General features: G+C 37.0%; 1 protein-coding gene and 1 non-coding gene across 2 annotated transcripts; both read left to right on the plus strand.

Annotated features, from left to right (window-relative positions):
- Nucleotides 1-8,949: 8,949 nt before the first annotated feature.
- LOC109799483 (BON1-associated protein 2) lies at nt 8,950-10,149 on the plus strand. Its single transcript, XM_020360058.3, has one exon. It carries the CDS (start codon nt 9,241-9,243, stop codon nt 9,775-9,777), a length of 537 nt encoding a protein of 178 aa, XP_020215647.2. The 5' UTR covers nt 8,950-9,240; the 3' UTR covers nt 9,778-10,149.
- Nucleotides 10,150-17,398: 7,249 nt separating this feature from the next.
- On the plus strand, nt 17,399-17,469 carry TRNAG-GCC (transfer RNA glycine (anticodon GCC)). The gene has a single exon. It is a non-coding gene; the product is annotated as a tRNA-Gly (tRNA).
- The last annotated feature ends 2,270 nt before the right edge of the window (nt 17,470-19,739 follow it).

Here is a 19,739-nt window from a genome sequence, read left to right on the forward strand (position 1 = left end):
TTTTAAAAGTATTACTTTTAAAATCAGTTATTTCAAAACCAATTTTGTATGTAGTGTACAAAATCGGTTCTGCAATAACTGATTTTAAAAATATCGCCAGAAATCTTTTATATTCCCATCCATTCTCATTCTCTTCAATCTTTCCCTGAAGCTCTCATTTTCTAAAGTCTCCAATAAGGTAAATTTTGTTGTCGTTTTCGTTTTCATTTTCGTCTTCTCATGTTCTTCTTGTGTCTCTTTTCATTTTTTCATGATTTTCTCGTCTCAGTTTGGGTTTGAACTTGGAAAGACCCATTCTGCAAGGAGAACGGGGCGTTCTCCAAGGAGTACGGGCCGTTCTCCAAGGAGAACGGGCCGTTCTCAAAGGAGTACGGGCCATTCTCCAAGGAGTACAGGCCATTCTCCAAGGAGAACGGGCCGTTCTCCAAGGAGTATGGGTCGTTCTAAAAGTGACCTTTTAGGCATTTTGATCAGACTGGAACGACCCGTTCCGGTTTTGGAACGGCCCGTTCCGGTTTTGGAACGGCCCGTTCCAGTTTAATTTTTTTTCACAGCCGGACTTTTAAGATCGGTTATAAAACAACCGATTTTAAAAATTAACTTTTAAAATTGACTCTTTCAAGATCGGTTAAAGAACCGATTTTAAAAGTAAAAAAATAATCAATTTTAAAAGTCTTTTTTCTACTAGTGTGAAGATGGGCCCTGCCCTGTCCGCCAACCTGGGGATAAAACGGGAAAGGGAGACCAACCTTCCTACCAGACGCTGGACATCTTTCACGGCCTGGGGGCTCTACATCTGAATGATGGCTTTACATTTTTCCGGGTTGGCCTCGATCTCCTGATCTGGCCGAACACCTCGGCGAGGTCGACAACATGGTCCGCAGCCGAGGTGGTCTTAACCACCATGTCGTCAACATAGACTTCCATGTTTCGCCCGATCTGCTGGTGGAAAACCTTGTCCATCAGTCGTTGGAAAGTGGCCCCTGCGTTCTTGAAACCGAAGGGCATCACTCGGTAGTAATAATTGGCGTGATCGGTGATGAATGATGTATGCACCTCGTCTAGTGGGTACATCATTATTTGGTTGTACTCGGAGTAAGCGTTGAGAAAACTGAGGAGGGCGTGCCCGGACGCTCCGTCGACCAGCCTGTCAATGCTTGGCAAGGGGTATGAGTCCTTGGGGCATGCCTTGTTCAAGTCGGTATAGTCGACGCACATGCGCCACTTTCCTGGGTTCTTTTTTACCAACACCACGTTTGTCAGCCATGTGGTGTATCTGACCTCACGGATGAAGCCGGCGTTCAGCAACTTTTTGTGTCTCGGTGATGATGGCCTCCCGCCTCTCACCACCGACTTTCCTCTTCCTCTAGGCCACTGGTTTCGTCTCCTTGTGAATTGCTAACCTGTGACAGATGAAGTCGGCGTCTATGCCTGACATGTCGGCACTGGACCATGCGTAAAGGTCGGCGTTCTTGAGGATCTCAGCTTTGAGCTGTTGCCGCAACTCCGGGTTCAACTACCTATTGATTTTTGTGCACTACCCAGGAAGACTCCCAATCTGCCTCGTCTGCATAGCCTCCTCTGTGACCTTGCTGTTGTTGGACGTATTGGCCGAGGTGGCCTGCTTGGATGAGTTCTTCGATACAGTCTAGGAGTGTACGTCACTCTTCAGTGGTGTGACCGTGGTTTCTGTGGTACCGGCAGTGCTTGGACTTGTCTGCGCTGTTTGGAGTGTGACCTGGTGGCGGCAGGGTGAGCAGGTTGCTATTACTGGCCTCCTCTAGGATATGAACTCGGGGCGTATTCAGGGGAGTGTAGAATTCATACCTCCCCCCCTTACTTGCCTTGGCGATTTTCTTGAACTGACTGTCATTGGTGACTTTCATCTTATCCTTATGACCATTGTTGGGTTGCGCTTGTGATTTTTCGCGAACCTGGTCGCGAAAGGCGGAGTGTTCTTCCATCTGGATGTATCTAGTAGCACAGGCACGGAGCTGGTCCGTGTCGCGAGGAGCTTCACGACATAGGCTATCGATGAACGGTCCGGGCTTGAGTGCGATGAGCATGGCGTGCAGGGCAACTTCAGGGTTTAGGTTCCGGATCTTAACTGAGATGTTGGCAAAACGCTCCATGAATTCTCTCAGTGACTCATCTCGCCCTGCCGGAGGCTAGCCAAGTCGGCCGATGTGACATGGTGGGGTCGACTGGTGGCATACTGGGCCGTGAATTGCCTTACCAGAGTATGGAAGTTGTCGATGGACTCAGCCGGCAATTGGGTGTACTAATTGAGTGCGGCCCCTTTAAGCGAGGTCAGAAAAACCCTACACAGAATAACATCGTTATTAGTGTAGAGGTTTACATGTGTGGTATACAGGTCGATGTGCTCGTCCGGGTCCGTTGTGTCGTCGTAACGGTCGAGGTGGAGAGGTTTCCATCCGAGAGGGAGTGGCGTCTCCATGATGCCATCCATAAAAGGGTGACGGCGGAAGGTCGCTTGATTCCCCGCGACGTGAGTGGGAGCATTGCTGACTTCATGAGCCGACTTGTTCGTCGGTGCGTGAGACTGATGTGTGGCAGGTCGTAGAGTCGGTGCCTTAGGCACAGTTTGGGGTTAAGAGACCGAGTGTCCCTCTTCCTCGTGCTAGTTGCTCGCTTGAGGAGGATGATCAGAAGGGCGTCAGGGGAGTTGGGCGCGAATCTGCTCATTCTCAACGCGCAGCGCCGCTAGGTCAGCTTTGTTAGCGGTCCGCATCGTTGCTAGGTCAGTTTCGTGCTTGACACGCATGTTTTGCAAATCGGTGGCGTGTTGCTGTCGCATCTGTTCGACCTGGTCGATCAGTCTTCTTAATGTCGCTTCGTTGTCCATGCTAGTTGCCTTATCTAGGTCGTCTGTTGTGCGTCTGCTATGGCTTCTGGTGAATACCATAAGCGTGGCCGATAAAAGTTGTTTTGATCGGCCCCACGGTGGGCGCCAAATGTTCTTACCGGAGATCGGTCGTAGGGGACGATCTGCTGGGTAAGGTCAGTGAGCCTCCTTCACTAGTACGCAGGGTGCTCCAAGATGAGGGTGGTACCTGCAAAAGAGACTCTGATGCTAAAGTTAGGGTTTGTGGGAGTATGAGTCTCGTATAAGTAATGCACGTACCTTGGTGAGAATTAGGATTTCGTTGGGTCTTGGGCCTGATATCAGTTATGACCTAATTAGATAGCGGACCTCGTCTTGGCCGAGGTCTCCCAGCGCATGTCCAAGGTCGTCCTGCGCTGTGATGCCGAGCTCGAGCTCGGCATAGCGGTACGGATAGTACATGAAGTATCAAATAATTTTCAAATTATTTAAAATTATTGAATTTGATCTATGTATTAAGAACTTTAAATTCAATGGTTTGATCGTTGAGATTTAATATAGAGCATGAGTTATTGAATAGAGTAAGTCTAGGTAGACTTAATCTTAAAGTAAACGAATCCCTTCTATATATATAAGCTTTGAAATTTTTATATGATAATGATTCTTAGAAAATGAACCATATCTCTTAAAAGTTAAAATATTAAGTAATTCTTATAAAAATAAGTCTCACAATAAATAAATAAAATGTTATGAACTTTGCAATATTTATAAATAAGTTGACTTAAAAAAAATTATAATAGGAGTATTAGATAAATATTTAGCTAAGAGTAAGAGTCAACTCACTCTCTGAGCTTGTGTTCAAGTTGTGTAAAAGAAAATGTTAAAGTTGTGACAGAGAGGTGTTCAAATAAAAAAAAACTTTAATTTTGGCATAATGTAGATATATTGGACACGTATCATAATATATTTGATAAGTGTCATGTTAGTCGACATTCAACATTTTGTAGATGTGTCGGTACTTCATATTCATAGCCCTCTAGCTTCTCACTTGTCATTATTTCAAAATTTTGTTGAGGATGACAAAATTAATTTCACCACATGATGGTATTCAATTGTTACACCCTCACACATGTCACATCTCTAAATTACTAATGCAATAAGTTATAACTAAGACTTGTGATATGTCGTGTGAACCTTTCCCCAAGCTTGCTCCTAAACTTTTTTTATTTTTATTTACCAAAAAACACATGACCTATGCAATATGCTCATTTCTAAAGCAGATGATATGAGTCTTGCTCCTCAACGAAACAATGTAAGGGTTTTTTTTAATGTGTGTTCGGGTTATAGTTCCATTCAACTGAACCTACATACAACTTAATCTATCACTAACAAAGTTTTTTCTATTTATGCATTGGAAAGTGCAAAACTTCCGTTTAATGTCATTTCGATAGATTTTCAAATACAACCTTAATTGATAGGAATCTTGATTTGTCTTGGAATAATTTATTGATGACAAGGCTCTTTCTTGTAGTGGGAGGAACTTCAAGGAGCATTCGAACAAGTAGAGTACCTTAGGAACATCCTAAAAAATCATATAGATGAAGGATATGTCATGATGGAATCATACTTTGTAATGCAAGAGGTGACACACTACAAGATTCAAGAGGAGTGGGCTAGACTTGGAGGATTGGGCCAGTCAAGGCCCAATGGGCCTCATGGGCTTGAAGGGCCCAAATCAAACTTCTTATGGGCTTATTTTGATATGACCATTCTTTTTATGTTTTATTGCAAATTCATAGAGTAGGAAGTTACTATATTTTTGGTCTTGTATTTTGACCATAGATTAGAGTTTGTGAACTTTGGGCTAGTAATTGGGCTTCATGGGCTTTGGGATTTTGATACCCAATATTGGGCTCATTCTCTTTCTTGTAATTTTTCCTATTCATTGTATTTCTTGGACCATTGTATTTAGGTCAATAGTTTAGGATTTAAGGAGGATTACTTAAATAAGAAAATTAGACTAACTTATGTTTAATTTGGAAGTCATTTAAGTTACATTTGAGTCACATGTTTTGCACCATGGGTGGCTGAACATGTGCCACTCAAATTAACCCTAAATGACTCACAAATCAAACCTAAATGCACCTTTGGTACCTAAAGTTTCGGCCAAACACATGGGAGCCAAAATTTGAATTCAAATTTCAAATTTGAATTCAAATTTTGGGCGCCACATGTAAGCTTTGACTTAGGCGCCCAAAAGTGTGCATAACCGGATGCTACTTAAGTGCTTCTTCCATTCTTTGTATTCACTTTGAACTTAATGAAATTTGAGAGCATTATTGTCGAGTTTCCCCTTCAAAGTCACCAAGAGATTTCTCCTTCAAAACCCTAGAAGTTCATCTTCTTCCTTCCTTTGAAGTGAGCAATCCATTGCTTCTTAAGCTTGGATACTTCCATCCAAGGCTTAGGCCTCTTTCCATCCGAGATTCATCTTCATTCAAGTGTTCATCAACTTCGGATTCCATCTCCTTTGAAGAAGATCCGTGCCTAGGAGAAGTTAAGGAGAAGAACTCCATTCACTCCTCCTACCTTCTCCATCATGTCATAACTACATCAACCGAGGTAAAGTGATCATCTTATGCAATTTGTCAAGCATAAAGAGATATCATATATGTATTTTTTTTATTAAGCTCCCTTGAGAAATTTTGGTAAAGGGAATGTATATTTCTTAGGAATATTGGATTTCAACAACATACACACCACTTCCCTTATTTTTTTTAAAGTAAATATCACTTTAATCCCAAAAATTAACACTGCAAATTTATTTGGTTTCTAATGTTAAAAAATGCAAATATAGTCCTTGACTTAAACAACCCTTAATCATTTTGGTCCTAAATTTAACATTCTCAGTCATTTGGTTCCTAACATCACTAAATTAATCTATTTAGTCTCTAAATCTAATAACTATCGTCATTTTTGTCTATGAAAATTTGAAAACCTTTTGCCAATTTGATCCAAAATGTAGGGACAAATTGGCTTATGCGCATCAAATTTAGGGATCAAAATGACTTAAATAGTTGCTAAAGTCAATGATTAAGTGTGTTTGGGAAAGAGTTAAATTCAACGTAATATACATTTATTTGAGTCTTGCTCTCTTGTTACTTCTAACTTCTAAGTTTGATGTTTTGGATATTGTCAACTGTCGTTTGAAAGCTTTAAAATGGAAACCAAACATTCTGGGAATTGACGCGGCCAAATGCCAAGAATTATAATGGCCGATGGTTGCCAATTTGAAGCACTATTTTTTTTTCAATGGGATAAAATGATCAATAAGTTGTAATATTAAAGACTAATTTGATGGATTACTCTTTTTTCTTTTGGTTAGTTTAAGGATAAAGGATTTTGGCAACCACAAGCTTAAATAATTTATGTACAAAAGGAATGTAAAAGAAAATAGTGGAAGTATTGGAAAAAATACAAATTCTACGTTGACTAGAGATAAAATAATTAAAAAATATATAAGTAGAGAGCAATCTTCACCTTATAAACTAATTTTATAGAATTGAATTAAGTTTAAATCTATTATTCTAAAATGGTATCAGATCTCTTATTAATCTATTTGCTTACTCTTTTTTTTTGTTTTATGTTTTTTTGTTTTTTAATTTTCTTGGCTGGATTAGCTAACAATACAAGACTTCAGGGCCACCTAACCAGTAAGAAGTTTAGGGAGTGGTCTAAAGCTTCAAAATTTTAAATTTTTTTACTGCTAAATATCTAATTTTCAATTGTATTTTAGGTCTAATTTTATTTTGATTAAGTACTCTAAGATATTAAATAAAATTATCCTAAAGTTCATGGAGTAAAAAAATTATTAGTGTTCCTAACCACGATGTGGACATCTGAAAAATAAATACATCATAAAAAGCCCAAAACCTTTTTTCTCCCCTTTTTTTTTTACCTAAACTATATTCATCAATATTTTTATACACATACAAATATAGGTAATCAAAAGTTTACTATCCCTTCGAATATGAGGTAATTCGTTGAGTTGAACAATTTAAACTCGAAATCAATCAAACTCGACCCATGATTTGGCCTTCATACAACTATTCTTAAAAAGTGATAACGATCTTTTTCTTCTCTTTCTCTAGTCTCACGTAGGCAATTTGGCATAATTTTGTTCATGAAACATGAAATGTTTATTCCACTTTTGCCAAGAACAATGGTTACTTAAATACACTCCTTAATTGCTAAACGTAGCTTCTTTCGCATTTTTAAAATTACCCAGAAGTTAATTTTCGAAATATGTTTTTGTAATGGATAAATGTTTCAGAATTTACGTAAGACATTCTTCGATCTAAACTTTGGAACGTGATAAAGATTTCAACACATGAAAATCTAAGAGCAATTTTTTTTTTGGTGCAATAAGAAACTAAACAGCAGAAACAGAAAGGAAACTAAATTACGTAAAGTGAATCAAGTCCCAAAGCATCTAAAGCAAACCCAGGAGGTCTGTCCCATGTTGTGAATGATCGATCTAAGAGCAAATTTGTGACAGCTTATTATCTTCACTTTCAGATGTTTTATATAAAAAAAAAAAAAAAAGTTGTTTGCAAAATAATTTGGTCTATGTCAATATTAAATCGATTAATGTAGCGGTTTTATAAAGCCGATTCTTATTTTTTATTTTTATTAATTTTTTGCAATTTATAACAAAAGTAGCCCATCATGTCACTTTAAATAATGTTATTATTGAACAACTTTTGTATAAAAACAAAAATTATGTAGCAAAAGTTTGTCTCTCACTCTCATAGTCCTCTTTATAAATATCATTTAACTTATTTTCTATGATTTTTAAATTTGTGGTCATGCTCTGCACCTATCGGTGTCAACTTATTTAATGCATATAACAAATGCAAGGGAAGGAAAGATCCCTTGAAATGCCATTCACAATGTTATCATTAATATCTCCAAACTCATTCTTGTTGTTTACTTGCAGATTCTAAATCTCAGAAATCTTGCTATAGTCTCCAAAACTAGTAATCTTCTGGGTATTTCTCTCTCTACCTATCCCTCATTGTCCATAAAGAAACACTCAAGCCTTGTTGTGCTTCCAAGCAACAGAGGCAATTGACTTGGTCTGAAACAACCCTTCCTCAATAGAAACAATAAAGTAATTCCATTAGAGAAAAAAACACTAAACAGAACAAAACATGGAACTTTCTCCCTTGGAATTACTCGGCAAGGGGAATTTTGAGCACAGCAAAGCAAATCATAGCCAATTAAAAACAAGTGAGTATATCAAACGTCTCAAAGGGTCTCCGTTAAAAACTCATCCAATTTCAAAAACATTAAAATTGAAAATAAACATAGCTAAAAATTTTCTTCACCGTTAAATAAGAACGATATACTTGTTCTTGATTTTTTTTTTAATTTGAGAGTATTATTATGATTAATAAAAACATATAACACATTCCATACTGTACATGTAACAAAAAAGTTGCATAATCATACCCTCAGGCAGCAGTCATTTAAATTTGAAATATTATTTAACAAATTGTAATAAAGTCTTGGCAGTTATACCTACAGTCTACACAATTTTTCTTTGTTCTTTAGCTAAATATCAAATAAAGAATAAAGCAACTTTAAACCTTGATGTGTATATCAAAGTGACTAGATTTGTCCGACTAGAAGGTGTAAAAAAAAAAGAAGATAAATTGTCCGGTTAGAAATTCGATCTCCAAATTCGTATATATAATAAAATAAGGGGGGGTATCTTTAGAAAAGTCAATCCTTAAATAGATCCTCCATTGATGAATTTCTTTTTGTAACCGAGAGATATCTGATGCATACTAATATATTATAGATTACTTATATGAATAAAAAAAAATTATAGATTTTTTGTTGACTATTAATTTATGACAACATTACTTCCCACAGGATTGAAACTTCCTCGTAGATTCCACCGTCTTGTCAAACACATTCCTCACTCCGTCAACCTTTCAACCTGCGTGCCGTGTATTGTTATAACGGCTCTTACACGGGCACTAGTTCCACGATATTAAAAAGAAGCAACCTCTCTCTTTCTCTCTTTTTTTCTCTCACGTTTCCTATAACAACCATATTTATTCAACACTCTCTTCCTCTTTCTTCGTATCACCCGAAATTCCCACACCCCATCACAAGTCCTATGCATACACACGTCAAATTTCAATCTATATTTAAAGTATAGAATTGTGTTAAGTATTTAGAATTAGAACTTCATAGTAGTAAGAGACCTTCGATTTATCTACGTACACCAAAAAATATCACTTATCCTATCTATATATTTTTGTTTTCCATTTTCTCATAGGTGTTGTGGTTGTCTAAAGAACAATTTTTTATTTTCTAACCACATGACGACGTTAAGAACTGTGGAGATAACATTTTTGTCCGCAGAGAATCTTGAAATGAATCGAAAAGGCATTAGAGGGAAGGCGTTTGTGACGGTTCAATCCGACGGAAGCAGCGACACAAGCACGACGAAAGTGGATTCAGAGGGAGGGAGTTACCCTTCGTGGAACGAGAAGGTTGTGATGGACGTGCCATTGCATGCAAGGTTCATAACCGTTGAGGTGAAGTGCAAGACATCATCATCGACAGCGTCGAACAGTGTTGGCGTGGCGCGAATACCGGTTTCGGATTTCGTTGGAGGGTACGTGCCAGAAAATGAGTTGCATTTCTTGAGCTATAGGTTGTGGGATGATAAGGTTAGAAGAAACGGGGTTATAAATGTTTCGGTGAGGGTCACAGTGGCAGAACAACAACGTTCTTGTCATTCGAATTCTATGTTGTCGGCTGTCACGGGGCTGCCGGTAGCCGGTAATTGCGGCGGAGCTGGAGTTGTTACTGGGATTCCGGCTGTTTGCTTAAACTACCAAAGAAATATTTGAAGACAGAATTTCTTATAGCCAAGAATATAAGAAAGAGAAATATTTGGAGGGTTTGTTAGCTTAAGAAAAAAGAAAGCATATATTGTTCATTGTTTTTCCTTCTGGGTTTGCTGTGGAAAATTTGTGACACAGCATGGAGAGGGATTCACAATAAGTTAAAATAAAAGTTGTGAAATTATTATAGCTCAACTATCACTATAGAGTTCTCTAGTATATATGTATGTATGTACACTGAGAATATGAGAAAAGAAATGTCATGTGCCTTTCTTTCTTAATTAAATTAAAACTGTCACAATACATGTCTATTCGTTGTATATTTTTTGTATTTAATTAAAATAAGAAACTTTTTATATGAATAGATGTATATGAAGACTATATATACCAAAAAGATGTATATCATGTCCGTGTGTTTTTAAACAAAGAGAAACAAATTTTTCTATAAAAATAATATGCTGAATTTAATAAAGAATTTCATTATGAATATTTTTTGAATCAACAAAATATAATTTTTAATTAAGGAAAGACCTACCAAATAAAAAAATAAAATTAATTTCATTATGATGTCAATGTTATTCATCTATTTTCTTTACCAATTTTAAACTGGCTTTTTTTACATTTAAAAATATTCCACGAAGTTTTAAAAAAATCAAAATGAAAGGGTAAGATTCGGTTGATTTTTGTTATCCATAGAATTGATCCGCATAGTGACCATGCAGCTGATTTCACTAGTACAAAATATGAAATTTACATCACTATATTCTCGTTGGACAAAGAAAAATCTGACGTTAAAAAAATGCGGTGATATTTTTGTAATTATAATCAAGTTTTTTACGTCGGACCTCATAGGGCCGACGTAAATTTGAAAATCTACATCGGATATAGCTTGTGTCCGACGTAGATTTTCCAATTTACGTCGGCCCCTATGAGATCGACGTAAAATATCTACAAAATTTCAAATTTATTCGTGCGCGTGTCAATATTTAAATAACAGAGTTTTGAGTGTATGTGCAAATCGAGTCTTCTGAGTTAACATTTCGTTTGAGTGTATTGCATCTGAGTGTACGTTTGGGCGTTTGGGTAGTTCTTAAGTTTTTGATCGATTGCATTGGGCTCGCGTTTGAGGTTAGTTTGAAAAATCCTTTCTTAATATATTAGCTAATTTGTTGAAAATAAATGTATATCTTGATTTATTAATATATTAGTTAATATTATCCTCTTCTTCGCGTTTAGGTGGATCATCCTTTGTTAATATATTAGTTAATATTATCCTCTTCTTTGCGTTTAGGTGAATCATCCTTTGTTAATATATTAGTTAATATCAAGCGTTTGGGTGGATCTCCAAGCAGAACGACCCGTTCTCTGCTTGCACTCATTATATTCTTTTTTTTTGTTTACAACTTTTTTTTACGTTGACTCTTGTGAATGTCCGACGTAAATTTACGTCGTCTATCACAACCGACGTAAATTTACGTCTCTCGCATTAACATCAAACCTTTTTCTGATGTAAAAAGCTTAAAATAACCGACGTAAATTACCCTTTTTATACTAGTGTTTACATTGTCTCTTATAATATGTTTTAAAATTTGTTCCTAGTTAATACATGATAATAATAACATTTAGAGTGGGTTTGATAAAATATTTGAGAAGATTATAATTTTTTTTCTAACTTATGAGTTTATTCAAAAGAAAATGATTATTTGATACATTAATTTATTTTAAGAACTTATATCTTATTCTTATAAGTTAATTGAAATAAGTTGTAGTTTATTAGTTTTTAGTTTTTTTTTCTCTTTCTTTTCTTATTACCATTATTTTACTTAGAATCTTTTTCTACTCTTTTTAATTTAAAAAACATTTAGTGTCTCACCTTTTCCTCATTAATTAATGTAAAAAGAAATTAATGTACACTGACATCTTCAATTCTTCATGCAAACTTATAGACTCTCCTTATTAATTAATTGTCACATAACAAAAGTTAAATCAAAGTTTTGCTCCTTAAAATAATTTTAGACGGACAATGATTCTTTAGTGATCAAACACAAAATTCTATATGTTTGTTAAACTAATTGATCATAAATAAGTAAACTCAAACATTTTAGAGGAACATATATAGATAAAATCAACTATTCATGTTAATTTTCTTCTCACATCTTATGTTAAGAGTGATAGTTGTATTTATTTATTCTTTAATTTCTTCTTTAAATAGAGCTAGCCTTAAAAAACTTGTATGAAGAATATATTAATATATTATTGTTCCGGCCAAAGGGTGCACTAGGGTTTTTTTCTAGGTCAAGCCTCAAAGCCAGAGCATTCAAAGTGTAATCTGCCGTCTTAACTCTAGGGTTTTAGGTTTTATATTTTCTTGTTTGCGGGCCTCATGGGCCCCGAGAATGAGGGGATTTCCTTAACCGTTTTCATAGAGAACATTTGATTATTAGAAGTAAGATTTCTATCCTTAATTCTCGAATCAACGTGAAAAGTAAGATTTCTATCTGGCCGAGTCCATACTGGCCGATACCAACCAGGCCGAGTCCATCCCAGCCGATACCAACCAGGCCGAGTCCATCCACCGACTAGGCCGAGTTCATCCTGGCCGATACCAACCAGGCCGAGTCCATCCACCGACTAGGCCGAGTCCATACTGGTCGATACCAACTAGGCCGAGTCCATCCTGGCCGATACCAACCAGGCCGAGTCCATCCACCAACCAGGCCGAGTTCACCAGCGTGACCGATATAGGATCGAGCTTTTACCGAGATCACCATAGTTGGGGGGGTATCAGGTTAAATTCTGATTGCTCCTACGCATGGGCCAGAACCAGGTCGGCCGTATTCTGACTCCTCCCTTGACCTATCGGAAACATACCGAGACGGTACACTTGTCTTCCAACCCTGAGCATTATAGGCGAAAGGGCTTGGCTAGTCGGTTGTTTTCCGATGCCTCCGTTGAACGTATCGGAACATACCTAGACGGTACACTTGCCTTCCAGCCCTGAGCATTATACGCGAAAGGGTTTGGCTAGTCGGTTGTTTTCCGATGCCTCCGTTGAACGTATCGGAACATACCGAGACGGTACACTTGCCTTCCAGCCCTGAGCATTATAGGCGAAAGGGTTTGGCTAGTCGGCTGTTTTCCGACTCCTCCCTTGATCATATCGTGAATGGCGAGTTGATGGATCCTCCCGAGGATGATTGAGCTTTTACATTAGAATGTTGCGTTTTTCTTTATGTCTTCGTGTTTTTGCTAATTGTTGTCAAGAACTATTATGATCTTCTTTTTCGAGTCCTATATGAACTTTGCGCGTTGCTCTTGATATTAGTTGAACGACTTTATGTGTGTGTGGAGTAATTGCCGAGATGTTGATTATTGTAAAATCATGATGAAAATTCTAAGTTAAAATTTTTCCAAGTAATCATCCAAATGTCGACTCAAATTTTAAGTGTAAAATTTCCCAAGTAAAATGAAATTTTTGACTAGCGAATCGTCCAAGTATCGATTCAAGTTTTTAATGGAAAATTTTCCAAGTTAAAATGAAATTTGGGCAAAACCAGTCTCCCAAATTCCGACTGGTATAACGAGTGAAAAATTTTCTAAGTTAAAATGAAATTTGGCAAAACCAGTCTCCAAAATTCCGACTGGTATAACGAGTGGAAAATTTTCTAAGTTAAAATGAAATTTGGCAAAACCAGTCTCCCAAATTCCGACTAGTATAACGAGTGGAAAATTTTCTAAGTTAAAATGAAATTTTGACAAAACCAGTCTCCCAAATTCCGACTGGTATAACGAGTGGAAAATTTTCTAAAAAGTTAAAATGAAATTTGACAAAACCAGTCTCCCAAATTTCGACTAGTATAACGACTGGAAAATTTTCTAAGTTAAAATGAAATTTTGACAAAACCAGTCTCCCAAATTCTGACTTGTGTAACGAGTGGAAAATTTTTTAAGTTAAAATGAAATTTTGAGAAGCCAATCTCCCAAATTCTGACTCGTATAACGAGTGGAAAATTTTCTAAGTTAAAACGAAATTTTGACAAAACTAGTCTCCCAAATTCCGACCGGTATAACGAGTGGAAAATTTTCTAAGTTAAAATGAAATTTTGAAAAGCCAATCTCCCGAATTCTGACTCGTATAACGAGTGGAAAATTTTCTAAGTTAAAATGAAATTTTGGCAAAACTAGTCTCCCAAATTCCGACTGATATAACGAGTGGAAAATTTTCTAAGTTAAAATGAAATTTGGCAAAACCAGTCTCCCAAATTTCGACTAGTATAACGAGTGGAAAATTTTCTAAGTTAAAATGAAATTTTGAAAAGTCAATCTCCCAAATTCCGACTCGTATAACGAGTGACAAATTTTCCAAGTTAAAATGAAATTTTGGCAAAACCAGTCTCCCAAATTTCAACTGGTATAATGGTGAGAAAATTAAGATGATTGCGAAAGCTCTGACTTAGAGATGTAAATGCAATATTTTGTTAAAATCAATAACCAAGATAGGAGATAAAGGAGATTAACCCAGCTTGAAAATCAATCATATGCATAAGTCCTTCAAACACCCGACTCACCTTAAGGAGAAAATGACCAGGTTAAAGATTCCCTTTCGAATACTGAGAGTCGTTCGGTACCGATTTCCAGAGTTTGATGGGGGTGAGCCAGCCTTTTTGATTTATACTTGTCTAGTCGGATTTTTACCGATCAATCACGAGTTTGGTCTTCGAGTTATTTATACTCGCCCAGTCGGATAGGAACCGATCAATCACGAGTTTTGGTCTTCGAGTTATTTATACTCGCCGAGTCGGAATGTTACCGATCAATCACGAGTTTGGTCTTCGAGTTATTTATACTCGCCCAGTCGGATAGGAACCGATCAATCACGAGTTTTGGTCTTCGAGTTATTTATACTCGCCCAGTCGGAATGGAACCGATCAATCACGAGTTTTGGTCTTCGAGTTATTTATAGTCGCCCAGGTGGAATGGAACTGATCAATCACGAGTTTTGGTCTTCGAGTTATTTATACTCGTCCAGTCAGAATGGAACCGATCAATCACGAGTTTTGGTCTTCGAGTTATTTATACTCGCCCAGTCGGAATGGGACCGATCAATCACGAGTTTTGATCTTCGAGTTATTTATACTCGCCCAGTCGGATTGGAACCGATCAATCACGAGTTTTGGTCTTCGAGTTATTTATACTCGCCCAGTCGGAATGGAACCGATCAATCACGAGTTTTGGTCTTCGAGTTATTTATATTCGCCCAGTTGAATTTTTACCGATCAATCACGAGTTTTCCTGCGAGTCAATCAATTTGAAAATAATGATTTTTATTATTTGATGGTACCTCATTAAAAACCTTTATAGCATAAAACCCTCGCAGCGGACTCCCATGTTTCCTCCATAAATTAACATTTGAGCACGAAAGTCCATTAGATGTTGACTAGGATCCTGTTTCCCGTCAAATGGTTCCACCTGAGGTATCCTATGATCTCTTAGGATGGCCTCAGATTCAATCGCCTCTGAAAACGGTCTAAAGTCCCTCAGAACTTCCGTCATACTATCTTCTTTCGTTGTCCTCATATTAGCCGCTATCATGGCTTACATCTCGTCGGCTCGTCGTCTGATCTCCTCGTTTTCTCGCTGAATGGCCTCCTCTCTCTCTCTGGATCGTGCTCCTCTGTTAAGCCATTGATCAATGCCATCATCTCCTCCATGATAGGGTGTTGTGGGTCGTGGTTGGATGTGCCGCCTCTCGCCATAGTAGAGTGTAGGATTTTTGTATTTCTTGGGGCGTAGGAAAAGTTTTACCGTAGCCCCACGGTGGGCGCCAAAATGTTCCGGCCAAAGGGTGCACTAGGGTTTTTTCCTAGGTCAAGCCTCAAAGCCAGAGCATTCAAAGTGTAATCTGCCGTCTTAACTCTAGGGTTTTAGGTTTTATATTTTCTTGTTTGCGGGCCTCATGAGCCCCGAGAATGAGGGGATTCCCTTAACCGTTTTCATAGAGAACATTTGATTATTAGAAGTAAGATTTCTATCCTTAATTCTCGGATCAACGTGAAAAGTGAGGCTTGCTCGGATACTGGCCGAGTCCATACTGGCCGATACCAACCAGGCCGAGTCCATCCTAGCCGATACCAACCAGGCCGAGTCCATCCACCGACTAGGCCGAGTTCATCCTGGCCGATACCAACCAGGCCGAGTCCATCCACCGACTAGGCCGAGTTCATCCTGGCCGATACCAACCAGGCCGAGTCCATCCACCGACTAGGCCGAGTCCATACTGGTCGATACCAACCAGGCCGAGTCCATCCTGGCCGATACCAACCAGGCCGAGTCCATCCACCAACTAGGCCGAGTTCACCAGCGTGATCGATATAGGATCGGGCTTTTACCGAGATCACCATCGTTGGGGGGTATCAGGTTAAATTCTGATTGCTCCTACGCATGGGCCAGAACCAGGTTGGCCGTATTCTGACTCCTCCCTTGACCGTATCAGAAACATACCGAGACGGTACACTTGCCTTCCAGTCCTGAGCATTATAGGCGAAAGGGCTTGGCTAGTCGGTTGTTTTTCGATGCCTCCGTTGAACGTATCGGAACATACCGAGACGGTACACTTGCCTTCCAGTCCTGAGCATTATAAGCGAAAGGGCTTGGCTAGTCGGTTGTTTTTCGATGCCTCCGTTGAACGTATCGGAACATACCGAGACGGTACAATTATATTTATAATGTAGATAAAAATAATTTTTAATGACAAATATTATATGATTATAAAATGTATGTTATTGAATGATAATTTTTTTATAATGATGAAATTTTAATTTAGGTGTAAAATTTTTATTAATAATTTATTGACTTTACACATGTAAAGTGTGAGTAACAAATACAAGTATATATATATATATATATATATATATATATATATATATATTTAACGGGTACAAGATATATAGAGATTAATTAAGTAAAGATACTACTAGCATAAGAACAAACACATACTTTTTTTTTGAAATGCGAAATAGGAATAAGTACTGTGGTATCTTATCATGTCATTCCTTTGAGAGGACAAAATTATCCTTGCATTGCATGATCATCTTAGTGAAAATACCAATAATTTTATCAAGTAAACATGATTCTGAGTTATAAACAAATCTCAATGTTCTCTCTCCTATTATTGTATGTTTATTAATTGAAGATATTAAGTGTATATATGCTCGAATGTCTGTCCTAACACATTGAACATCGACTAAACTCAATACACTCAAAGACATTTTCCTGTTTGAATGTATTGAAATACGTGAAAACAACTGTTAAAAAATACCCTAAATTTAAAGATTTTCTAAACTCAAAAAATATTTTCTTGAATTGCCTTGTAGAACAATACTTTTTCAAAACAATCTTATGGCTAATTTTTGAAAAATCTTTTGTTCATTCTTAAAGTTTTTATTTTGCGAAAAACTTAAGATGATAATTTCGAGACGATATTTTGAAATTGATTTGGTTACTTAAAAAATAGAATAATTTTGAAAAATGACATTTTCTTTTTTACATGGTAAATGTATGATAGAGTAGTAGTAAGGCCATGCTTTTTAATTAAATATATAAAATTATTTGAGAAGAGCACTCAAGAGCACCAGTGGTCTAGTGGTAGAATAGTACCCTGCCACGGTACAGACCCGGGTTCGATTCCCGGCTGGTGCATATGAAGAGCTGTGACGATATTCACATTGATTGATGGGTCAATCAATTATCCTCTTGTACAAGTGGGTGAATGAATGTAATCCGAGCTCTTCTTTTTATCATCTATTTTTTTTTTTTTGTTAGATGTTTTTCCTTATAAAATATTACATTACTCAAATTATTCCCACAAAACGTTTAAAGGTGAAGAAGTTGAATGATGAATCGATGATAAGGGACGTTGCAAACTATTCAAAACTGGAAATGAAAAGTGTGTAGTATGAATTTAGGGTTGATGGTGTCCGATTAAAAAATGGAAACTAAAAATGGTAAACAAAATCTTTATTTACTTATTTATTTTTACCTATCCATTATAATAGGTGTAGATATATTTCAAGAAAATTTTCAACATACTTATGAAGTTAATACAGGTTTTTTTTTAATCCATTTCAACAACAGGGTTAATATTATGTTTAGCATCACAAACTTCATTTTAAATAGTTATTATAATTTTTTTACTGCAAAAATATGCTTTGAAAAGTAAAATTCTCCATGTGTCAACTCTAATCTTATGAAAAAATGAATGATATTTGAGCTTTATATGAACAATCCTAATTCAATATCATATATAATTACGAGATTAATCTCGTAGCAATGCTTATGAGAATTTCAATTAAGGTCAAAGTTGTCAATATAATATATAGTTTGCCTTGGAATAAATTGTAGCATAACTTTAATTGTAGAAAAATATTTCTCACTATATTAAAGACCGTAAAAATATTAAACGGTTACTCAAGTAACAAGTAACATATCTCATTGTATTAATGATCAAAACTTTAGCATATTTAGGTTGAAGAGTCATGATTTTTACATTCTCATGCAACATTTACTTCTACTAGTTATAAGTAACACTAATGTAAATTTGATGCTAATAGATTAGCCATATAATGGGAAGTTGGAAGATATAATTAAGCTTAATTATTATGACTTTGTAAGAGTTGTTCTTTCTAGATGCAAATGTGTAGATACCACACACCCAAGAAGATTTAGAAAGGATGTTTGGCAATTTATTTCAATGAATTTTTCTCATTATATTCACATAGCTAAACATGAAGAACATGACCCCTATATTGAAGCTTCATAAGCACAAATGGTGTATTATGTTGATAATGAGGTAAATAAAGGTTGGAATGTTGTTGTCCACATGATCCCAAGGGATTTGTATGATATGAGAGAAGTTAGAGAAGATATTATATTTGAAAGTGGGTCATACCTAGAGCTGTCAAAATGGGCTCAGCCCGGTGAGCCAACCCGGCCCACCACGGGTTCGAGCCGGGTTGGGCTAAAAAAATTTTGAAAATTTCAGTGCGGGCCAATTTTAAACCCGGCCCACTAACAACCCGGCTCACCCGGGTTAAACCCGTGGTGAGCCGGGCTGACCCACCAGCCCATAAAAAAAAAAAATTTCTGTTATTGGGTTGGGCCAAATAAAATTAAAATTTCTTTTACCCCATAACCCTAATCAGAGTTCTCATTCTCATTTCTCACACTCACCCCGTAACCCTCGTCAGCGCCGCAAGCCAGGAGCTTAGGAGGCACTACCCGCTCTTCACTCTCGCCGTCTTCACTCTTCATCGGCCTTGCGTGGAACTCCAACGTCGCCAGAAAGTGAACTCGCTAACTGCTCACGAATAATTTTTCCTCCTTTAGCTTCAGTTCAGGTAACGTTATGTTCGCTCTCCACCCACTTCCATTCGTGTATGGTGCTGCTTTTGCCATTGCCCATTCAGTGTTTTATTTGGAAGTTTGTTTGGTTATTGATTATTATGGAGGGGTGAAGAAGCAGCCACTCATGATGCATAAAGTTGTAAAGTTTGTGCCTTTTCTTTAATGTTAAAGTTGGCAAGAAAAGAACAGATAATGGTTTCCTTTCTCAAATCCACTCCGTCTTCCACCCCCAAAAAACAAAGCTTTTCTTTCTCTTTTTAGCTTTTGAATCTTTTGAGTTTCTTTGTCCACAATTGCATAGTTTACATCCCACAGTTCCAAGGAACACCTTTTCACCGATTTATTTATATATTTTCATTCTTTAATTACTTTCATAATTTTATTACTTAATTAGCCCTCGAATCTCATACACTTGCCCTGATGTTATGAATACACACAGTCACACAACACGGACGAAAACAAAGCACGATAGCAGACAAAAACTTTTGAAACATTGTATATAAAATTAAATTTTGATATAAATTTAGTAAAGAACAAATATTTTAATTTGCTTACTTTATAAGGAA

This window comes from Cajanus cajan, chromosome 3 (assembly GCF_000230855.2).
Source record: "Cajanus cajan strain Asha chromosome 3, NIPB_CcT2T_4, whole genome shotgun sequence".
Classification (NCBI taxonomy): domain Eukaryota; kingdom Viridiplantae; phylum Streptophyta; class Magnoliopsida; order Fabales; family Fabaceae; genus Cajanus; species Cajanus cajan.

Coding starts and splice junctions, on each gene's coding strand:
- LOC109799483 (XM_020360058.3), top strand. CDS start 9,241: ATGACGACGTTAAGAACTGTGGAGATAACATTTTTGTCCGCAGAGAAT.